This window comes from Branchiostoma floridae, chromosome 5 (genome assembly GCF_000003815.2).
Source record: "Branchiostoma floridae strain S238N-H82 chromosome 5, Bfl_VNyyK, whole genome shotgun sequence".
In the NCBI taxonomy this organism is placed as follows: domain Eukaryota; kingdom Metazoa; phylum Chordata; class Leptocardii; order Amphioxiformes; family Branchiostomatidae; genus Branchiostoma; species Branchiostoma floridae.
Window position 1 is genome coordinate 7432 of NC_049983.1, and position 10023 is coordinate 17454.

Genomic DNA, 10023 nt, shown 5'->3' on the forward strand with positions numbered 1-10023 from the left:
ACTAAGTTATAAAAACACGAAGTTGCCCAGTCGCTGCATGCACTTAGTTTAGTTCCCATGTTTCTGAAGCAACAGTACAGCAGGAATATACAATCCTGTGATATGCCTCTATACCTGGGTTCCTTTGGGAATGTCAAACTTCTGCACTTTGACGTCCTGTGTGGTGGAGTGGGGAATGGCTAAGGGAACCAGGGTGCGGATCCGCATAGTCTCCAGCAGGCAGGCGTTTACGTAGGGCAGCCGGGAACGGTGGGACAGGGTGGGCAGACTCGCACCAACAACGGCATCTAGCTCCTCATGGACCTGTGTTGACACAGCCATTGACAATCTTAAAGCTACGTAATATTTGGACAATACAAAAAGATTTTCCTGCCATTTCTTTACACAGTAAACGAAATGTACCCTCTAGTATTGAATACTAAGTGTATTTCTGTACCTTATGTTGAATGGCTGGATTCTGGGTTAAGTAGAGCAGAGCCCACAGCAGAGTGTTTCCTGTCGTCTCAGTCCCGGCCAGAAACAGGTTCATGGCCATGTACATGACATTCTCCTCCGTCAGACCCTCCACCTTGTCCTGCTGGTCAATCTCCAGCAGGCAGAAATCCAGGAAGTCTCGCGGGTTCTCGCGATGCAGGTGTTCGCGACGGCGCGAGATCTCCTCCCACATCACTTGATGTATCTTCGAGACGTGTTGTAACAAATCAGTACCCGCTCTGTTCACTGGAGAAAACATGTAGTTAATAGAATTTTCATCAATCAGTGACTAGTTTTTAAAGGTAAACTCACGTACTTACAAATTTTCGATGGCTATCAGTCCACCTTGATCACGGAGTGACCCAGTTCTCGCGAGAGTTGCGAGATTGATGAAAATTCTATTAACTGTGTACATACGTGACTGATGATTCTCTTCAACGAGAAAAACATGTAGGGAAACAGGAATATGGTTCTGTCATCGATTCGGAGTTTTGCTTTGAAAGCTGGCAAACTTTAGGGGGGGGGGGGGTCAGATGATCTACACAAGCCTGGCTTAGTCTCGTGCTCTCTCGCGTGATCGAGACTAGGCGATTCTCCGTGAGCAAGATGTGCTGTTAGACGAACTTGACCTTGAGTAAGAAACAATTTACCTCCAGGAACAAACCGCAGGGCCGGGAAGACGCTGATGATTTGGCCGGCGGCAAGTTCAGTCACAACGGCAGTAACGGCCTTCGAGAGCTCCTGAAACGTCTCATCCTCGTAGTCGTAGCGCTTCCCGAACACCATGGAGCAGATGACGTTTGCTACCGTCACGGTGACGTCATGGGCGAAGTCAAAGGGCTGTCCTTCGTATTCTGCCACCTGAAAAAGTTGACACATTGTGGACACAAGCTGGTGGACATACCGACCGATAAGTATCTAATACCAACTCAAAAACGAACTAGAAACAGTTATGCCTACAAGTACCAGAGGTACCAACCTAGGATTGATGTGTTCGAAAATTCGTATTTTCCCAGAACTAACGTTATTGTAGAGTGGAATATGTTATCATCAAACACAGTAGGGGCATCTTCTCTGGATATTTTTAAAGAACACTTGCAGATAGATGTGCAAAAGTTAGGTGTGATGAATCGTTCAGTGTAATACAACCAGCTGCTGCCGCGCCGCGTGCCTGTTCAGCTGGTGTGCCAAAGGGGTGGTTATACCGGCTATATAAATTCAGATACAGATAGATCTAATATTAGGCCATTTGCTTGCTTAAACAAAAAAGAATACCAGACTTTTCAACATGGTCAATGTCTTTGTTAAATCCTACCCTGCTGCGGAGACAGTTGGCTTCCTCTCGGATGTTGTCCTCGATGCTGCCACGTCCAACCTTCATACCCAGGTTCTTCAGGGCAATGGTGGCAAACCTCTTCCTCTGTCTGAACCCGGGCCCCCAACGTGCAGCAACCATATCTTGGGGAACAAAATAAATATAGCGGACTTCTTATGTCTCTGCAGACTTATCTGCAGCGTATCTGAACATGTCACAAGCAAAGTAGTGCGTTCTGGATATCAAAGATGCCCTTTGATCGGGTTATCAAAAAGTGCCCTTTGCTCTCTATGCGTTTACTGGAGCCCACACACCGAAGTATCGCTATCTCAAACCAAACCAAACAAACAAAACAAACCCCGCGCGGGGAGAACAAAGATGGCGGCCTTCTGACCACAAAAAAATCACATGCAAGATAGTTTCCGCCTCCTAAGACACTATGCTCACCACACAAGTGCACGTTCCGGATAAAAACGTCGGATCGCATTCAGAATATCCAGAATGCGCTCCTTCGCTTGCGACGTGTTCTGGATATCCCAGAAGCGCTTTTGGGATAAAAGCACATTTAGGATGCAAGTCTATCCCAGATGTGCTTCTATCCCAGAAGCGCTTCTGGGATACAGGACTATTTGGGATATAACATGGAGCCCGTCTGGATATTAAAAGGAGCTTGAAGGAATTTGTAGAGTCACCTTTTCCGTCACCAGCAATCGAATCAAGCATGTAGATTCGCGGCCGTGACGCGAACAGCTCGGACCTGTCCACGAGCGCGTCCTTGACGGCAGTGTAGCCGTTCAGAACCACCACATCTTCCATCCCCATCCTGACGGTGAAGACGTCCCCGTACTGCCGCCTCCACGCCGTCAGCTTGAGGTGAGGCGCTCGGCCTAAGGCGAGGAGGTGCCCGAGAACAGGCACACGTCCTGCCGGGTAAGGAGGCAGGTTCTGGGAACGCCTCAAAAGTGTACATGTCAACAGAAAGGCCAAACAGAAGATAACGAACGTCTGCAGAGTCAGCCCAGGGGCCTGCAGAATCTCATGGACGGACTCAGCTATCCACTGGACAGCACCGGCCATTTTCTCACGTTTTTCTCACGTGGGTGAACTTTGAAGTTTGCACTTTATTTCACCTTTAAATCGGCGGCACATTATATACATAATAAACATGACACAGTTACACGTTAACAAATGGCATTTAACGATATAGGTATAAACAGGTATGCGGAGATTGACTAATCGGTACATACGGTCAGATTGGTAGCCTGGGTACCATACCATCGAGGCGCTCGAGTTGCTCTTCGGCGGTGTAGGGGTGGCCGCCCGTGCAGTTAATTGCTACAGGCGAGGGCCGGGGGGTTCTTACGGGGTTAGGTTGATTTCGTCGCGTAAACTCCAAAGGCCGGCTACAAGCTCTGGCGGCCAAATCTCAAAGGGCAGATAACTAGACAGACTGACAAAAGCAGGTCGGTGCCTTAGCATTGGGCCGGGTAAAGCATCCCAAAGCCGACCCGCGGAGAATGGTACCCAGGTTATCAGATTGGACACCTGTGGGAATTATGCTCTAATTTACGACAACACGCCAGGTTTGTGGAGCAGTAATGCAGAGGGAACAAGTAACATCTCCGTCTGTGATCATCATCATATCTTTCCGTGTTTGTGGATCTCGGTTGGTGACAAGACCATTTTACATCACTGTTGCCTCGTTGTCGCTTCACATGCAACATCGTAATATGACCCAGTGTGTTAAGAACCAGGTGACCTATGACCTAGTTGTTACCTTCGACAAGATTGTTTTCGGTTGAGCAGCTGTGGTTGTGGGGCAAAACTACGAAAACCTCCCCCTCCTTTTTCAGCACTGGAACCCAGTGCTGAAGATGGCGTCAGCACTGGAAAACGAGTGCTGACGAATATTCAGCACTGGAAACCGAGTGCTGAGAGATCGGGAGACTCTGAGATATACAGTAATTTGGAATTACGATACGTCCTTTGCTTTACTACTAAACTTAAGACATTCCTGGATTATAAACGTCACCTATGGCAGACCTCATCCTTTTGGAAGTTCAGCGGCGCCTCTTCAACGACAACAACAACGAGGAGGCAGGCTGACGGTCTGCCTCACAGCACCCCGGCCCTTTTCAGGGCCACCCAAATCTTTCCCAAAAGGGCTATATCTATCACAATCACACAATAAAGTTGCTTATTGTTATAATGACAGCTATCCCTTAAACACCTCTTACACATATACATATATCTACCTTTCAATTACACATGTACAACGAATAAAATACACAACTTTACACGAAGTTTTCTTTGCATGAAGTAGCTTTAGTCAAATTTGCGTCCTTTTACTAGTACCGCTATCAGTACTTTATAAAAAATGTGCAATAAAGGTCTTCATTCATTCATTCATTTTATAAATGATATATATCCCTTATACAGTATACATATATTCAATTAAATAACGAATGGATAGCACAACTACAATTTTCTTTGCACGAAATAACTTATCTTTCCTTCGAATTTACGTCTTGTACCCCTCTCAGCACTGGGAGATTCCAGTGCTGGAAGGACGTCAGCACTGGTTCGCACATCGTTCCAGTCCTTTAAAGACGTCAGCACTCGTTTTCCAGTGCTGAAGATTTCATAGCACTGGTTTTCCAGTGCTGAAGTGTCCTCGAGCACTGGTAAATCCAGTGCGGAAGGCGAGGTTTTTGTATATCAGCACTCGGTTCCAGTGCTGACGGCAGTTTCAACCAGTGCTGAATGACCTTTGCCCTGACCCGGCCCCGATATCCCCGGATTTCAGCACTGGTAACCGAGTGCTGGCGGCAGTTCAGCACTGGAAAACGAGTGCTGACAGAAGTTCAGCACTGGAAAACGAGTGCTGAAAGAAATTCAGCACTGGAAAACCAGTGCTGAGGGAGTTTCAGCACTCGAACAAGGCCGATCAGCACTGGAAAACGCGTGCTGAAAGAATTTCAGCACTGGAAAACCAGTGCTGAGGCCGTTCAGACAATTGATTCAGCACTGGAACACCAGTGCGGAAGGCGAGGTTTTCGTAGACTTGCGGTTGTGGGTGTAAATGTAGGTCAATCAACGTATATTGAGAAGCTTTTGATGGATTTTCATGATATCTGGTATTTCAGGAGCGGTTGCAAAACGGAACGTACAGTTCGAAAGAGGTTGACCTGACATTTTCCGTCGGTACTGCAGCGGGCCGAGTGTGTGTGCCCGTTTATTTGCAGAATGCAGAACTCCAGACGTTGCGGATGGTTTTGCATGATATTTGGCAGATATGTAGAGGTTGGGAAAAGGAAGGTCAAGTTCAAAAGCTAAGTAACAGTGAACATTATCAGGCACAAAGCATGCAAATCAGGGTCTTATTTACATAATATATGAGGAAATGCTATGATAGCCTTGTTTGCTAATAGAAGACTTTCATACTTTGGACAACACAATAATTAAAACATATTTTGTTATTTGGTTAGACAAAGACGATCAGCTGATAATTTATGCTAATGAGGACATTATTTGCATAATGACTGAGAAACATTTATAATACATCAGCCGAAAAGGTTAGTTAAGATTTTAATCTAAGATTTCACTAATAAAGGGAACTCTACAGCCCAGTTATATCTACAAATTTTAAGAACATGACCATCATAACATCAACAATCTATAAGGTTTCTTCATAATAAACCTTGTTAATTTGGTGAAGGTGCGTGGAACTCTAGATCAGATTAACATTAATTCACCTTTATCCGCGGATTGACCTATATCCGTTGCTTTCAAAAACAGGATATTTAGGAATATGATATGAAGTCCACGGATGGCGGTTACAAACTGTGATATTTTGAAAACGTTAAAATTTGAAAACATAATCCGTAGAGTTGACATTACAAAGTTGTTAAAAGCAACGGATTTTGGTTACCCGCGGATAAAGGTGAATGTTTGCCCTCAGGATACAGACGACTGGAACACAGCGGTGGTGTGGCAGGCTTTGCTTCTCTTCTAACCCTGTACCCTGACGCTTCGGGAGGAGTCTATACCTCCGTCAATGGTCCCAGTACGGCAGGGGTGGCCTCCGACGTCCACGAAATCATCCACGGCATGGTCGGAGATATCCTCACAGGTACAAAGTTTGATTACGAAATTGAGCTTTGGACATAGGAGTTTTCTTTTACACAACCATTTTTCTCACCTGCCTGTCAGACATCTTTCGAAGTATAGCTTCTAACTGGAGTTCTGCTTGTAGCCGATGTAGGTGGCGCTTTTCCGGCGAGAACACTATCCCAAACGTGGCTTAGCTTGTACCACCCCCCCCCCCCCACCCCCCTTCGTCCCGGTTCGTCACTAGGGTGGACTTCCTTACCTAAACTGCTTCTTGATTTCAACGGATTCGTCTGTTGTCTTCTCTGTCTATAACCTTTTCGCCACCGCGAAAGCGCAACCTACATCGGCTGCATATAGCGGCGAGAAGCAGAACTCCAGTTAGAAGCTCAAAGAAAGATCGATGTCTGACAGAAATCGAAACTTCAGCAGGTGAGAAAAACTGGTTGTGTAAAAGAAAACTCCTATGTCCTATGATCCATCAACCTGATGAAATTATTTTCGAAAGCTTTACGTTGTTCCAACACAAAAAAAGAAAAAAACTCACCGTAAAATTTCGGCCGATCTCACCAACCTTCGTCAGATATCTCACCACGTTCCGGAAGTCGGATGTGTGATGACGTCAGGAGCGAATCGTAAATGGCGGGAAGGCGGAATCTACCACCTTCACGGTTCAATGAGGGTTGATGACACCCCCCCCCCCCACGTCACAAACCAATATTGTATCTTATCCAAAATGCGTACTAAATTTGTGTTGCAACGAAGCTTAACTTCGTGATTATGTCTCCTACCAACATAGATGAGTTTTCATTCGAAGGTACAAAGTTTCTAATCTCAAGGTAGAGGTTGGGATCAAAAATGGTTACGTTTTCCCCGTTTCTGTCACAGATCGTCTCCCTTAATTTTGGAGATACCAACGTTGTAACCTCGAAATTCTTGGTTGGATGAAAACAGACCGTTGCAAACCCATAGACAATATTTCAAGCCGAGAGATAAATGGCATGGAGCTCCCCCCGACATTCCTCCTGACTTCTTACCGACTAAGGTTGGTGCTGCTAGGTTGGGAGTAGCCAGGAACACACACTTTTCTAGCTTCAGTTCGTTTCTCTGGTTACATCCGAGCAACATATGACCTTGTCACCTTTAAGTTGTCAAAAACGTGCAGAGAACTTTTAAAAAGAAGGAAACCTCACTGAGCAACGCCCAACCACAGATGGGCTTAGTTAGGTGCAGTCTCACTGCACTTGCGTCAAACTTGTGTCACTGCGGGGTTCCTTCACAGCGTCACTGTTTTAGGATTTTCTAAATTTTTTTCAATTTATGATTTAGGTATTGTGTAATACGAAAAATTATGACTCAGAAGACAAAAAATACACAAAAAAGTAAGAAAATTCGTTCTTTATTCCTGACATTCGTCGAGTATCTTTCGAACCCCGCAGTGACGCAAGTGCAGTGAGAGTGTACTATGGCCTGGAGAATGTCGGGAGACCATGGAAGGCTATGTGTGACTGATGGCCTTTAGAAATAAGCAAGAGAAAAACTGAAATTTTAATGTCTATTATTTCTTTTGCTCACCAATAGGCAAGGACCACTGGCTAAACGCCACCACAGCCTGCACGTATCCTGAGCCTTGGTGGACGAGACCGGAGCCCAACAGCACCGTCCTCCTCGAGATCTCGGACAACTTCCCGCGAGACAAACGTGACTACGAGGGTGTCTATGGCAACCACGCGGCAGGCAATTTGACGATAACCCTGAACACGACCGACAACAAGTTATACTTCAGAATCGGTCTGACCGGACGTGGTCTAGTTCTTCCTACCGTTTCTGATTACCACATTCTCTGTCGAGCAGAACCGATAGCATATAGCCCCGCATTCGTTGCTATCATAGGCCAGAAAGATGGTAAAGTATTCTCTTTAGCCCTGCAAAGCGATCCCCCTGAACCTCTTGTACTGTTCGAGCGAGGCCTGAAGCTGACAGACCCGGACCCTACAGAGCCGGAGTGGGACGACTGTACAAGTGTCTCCGGCTCTGCAAGGGACATGTCCTATGGTTACATCTTCCTCGTCTTGTTCAGCATGGTCTTTGCGAACTACATGACCAATCTGATGTGATATCACGACAGAATGTTAATCCACATGACTTGATTTTATAAATGACATTCATGCGCGCGATCGTTCGAATGGTAACGATCACCAGTCGCATTGGCAGGAAGCGTACCTCTGGGAAACGACCAAAGCACAATATGGCTGGATTCCAGGCTAACGGCCGACTACATGTCAAGAAAAATAAACTAGGTGTATAGAGTAACTATTTCTAAATGAACAATGTGCAATGTAAGCCTACTCAGCTGAATCCCAGTGAGACTTTACAGTACGTAAAAAGAAATTTCTATGGTTTAAATTTTAGATTGCAGACATGGCACTAATTTTACTCAGTATAAGATTTTCATCAAGCTCGCATTTTGAGAATGTGAAAAAAAAACGAAAATAAAACTTCTTGCTTTATATCGTCTATAGCAATAGAGGCTGTATTGTATGAGCAAAACACGACCCTGACTTCTACTTCCTGTCAGTATGCAAGTCATTTCGCCTCCTCTTCCTGTCACATTCCATTTCCCCCTTAAAATCCTGCCACTCTACTTTATTCATACGACTTCGATCATAACTACGAACACAATTAAGGCCAGCAAATATCACAAGTTCTTAGAAATAAGTTACACTGCACAAAGAATATTTAACGTTTTTATGAATTTTATTTGTCAACACGGCGTTTAATTTTTGCACATCACTGGAAACGCCGGTCTTCCGTTGATCTTCCATGCCGGGTACAGGAGTCAGCGTCGCCTCATGGCGTCTGAAAAGAAGCATACATATCAGATCTGACAGCAGAGCCAACGAAATTTCAGTAATTTTCAGCCATAAATTGTTAGATTTTAGAGGGTCTCTGAGGGGGATCCCAGACCGCCATAACGAAAAATACATGGAGGGTTTTAACAATATGGCTGTTCATAGTTCCACATATCTATCACACATACAAAGTATGTATATATTTGGCCGACTCCATCTTCCGGCCTCTGCCGGGTTTTGCCTGGTTTTCTTAAATGTATTTACAGTACATGGTAAAAAAAGGGACAGCAAAACGTGATTTTTCTTACCTTCTTGCTCCTCCAGATCCTGTACCTTCTGTGCACGTGCGTCAAGCTGCTCATCCACTTCATCCAACAGGTCATGTAGGTTATCCAGGAGGGACCTCGTTTCTTTCTCGTACCCCGGCAGCTCTTCATTTTCCAGCTTACCTCTACGCCGCCGGCGACCCCACAAGAAGCCCTCCGAGTGGTCAATCAGCATTGCGGTGAAAACCATCGTCACAAGCAGCACACAGACGAACAGCCTCATGGTGTACACTCACCTGAGGGGAAAGGAAATAGTCTTCTTTATAGTTGGATATTTTCCATCGCATATAGAGATTTTCGTTTGATTTATTCGGCTGTACAGAGAAATACAGCCCGGGCTACCCAACTAGCCGAAGGCTATTTCAACGGCTAGCCCTGGTAACAACACAGTATAGAATATACATCATTACGTTTACCAATTGTTTTTCGAAGTAGGTTATACAAATACAGACAACGCAAGATACGGATAATTTTGACTGTGCAGAGGCAATCTGTGTTCAGAACCTTGACTAGCATTCGTGTCGTCTGTGACTCTAGTATGAAAGCAGTCGTTACTCTCTGTGATATCAAGTCTATGATAATACAAGTATTACGAGGTTATAACAATATAAGGCTATGTGAAGTAATTGCCACGTGTGAACGAATTAATACAGATCGTTCAGTAAGAACAGTGTTTGTTTTGGTGAAACTGAGTAGCACATATAGCGGACACAACTACATAGCAAGAGGTTGACTCCGATCGCAAGGGCTAGCGGATGTCAACAATCAGGACGAGCAAGGCGGGAAGAAATAGCTTGGCCGAGTTGACCAGGGTTTGGGCCGAGTTAACGCTGGCCGAAATTCTAGATTGGTCAGAGCTTGCTGAATTTCAGCATCGCCCGAGCATCGACTGTATATTTTTAAAACAATCTGCTTCATCACAAATTGGACGGGGCTCGGTGTTTGA

General features: G+C 45.2%; 1 protein-coding gene across 1 annotated transcript in view; it reads right to left on the reverse strand.

The window, feature by feature from the left end:
• The window catches only part of LOC118416760 (cytochrome P450 2D4-like), a 4324-nt gene extending 1452 nt beyond the window's left edge, over positions 1 to 2872 (reverse strand). Inside the window, exons 1-5 of the mRNA XM_035821991.1 lie at positions 2482 to 2872; positions 1790 to 1932; positions 1125 to 1335; positions 437 to 720; positions 115 to 303 (exon numbers count right to left, since the gene is read on the reverse strand). Of these exons, the coding sequence (XP_035677884.1) occupies positions 115 to 303; positions 437 to 720; positions 1125 to 1335; positions 1790 to 1932; positions 2482 to 2866 (1212 nt within the window). The 5' untranslated portion in view covers positions 2867 to 2872. The remainder of the gene's footprint in view (positions 1 to 114; positions 304 to 436; positions 721 to 1124; positions 1336 to 1789; positions 1933 to 2481) is intronic.
• Between the last annotated feature and the right edge of the window lie 7151 nt (positions 2873 to 10023).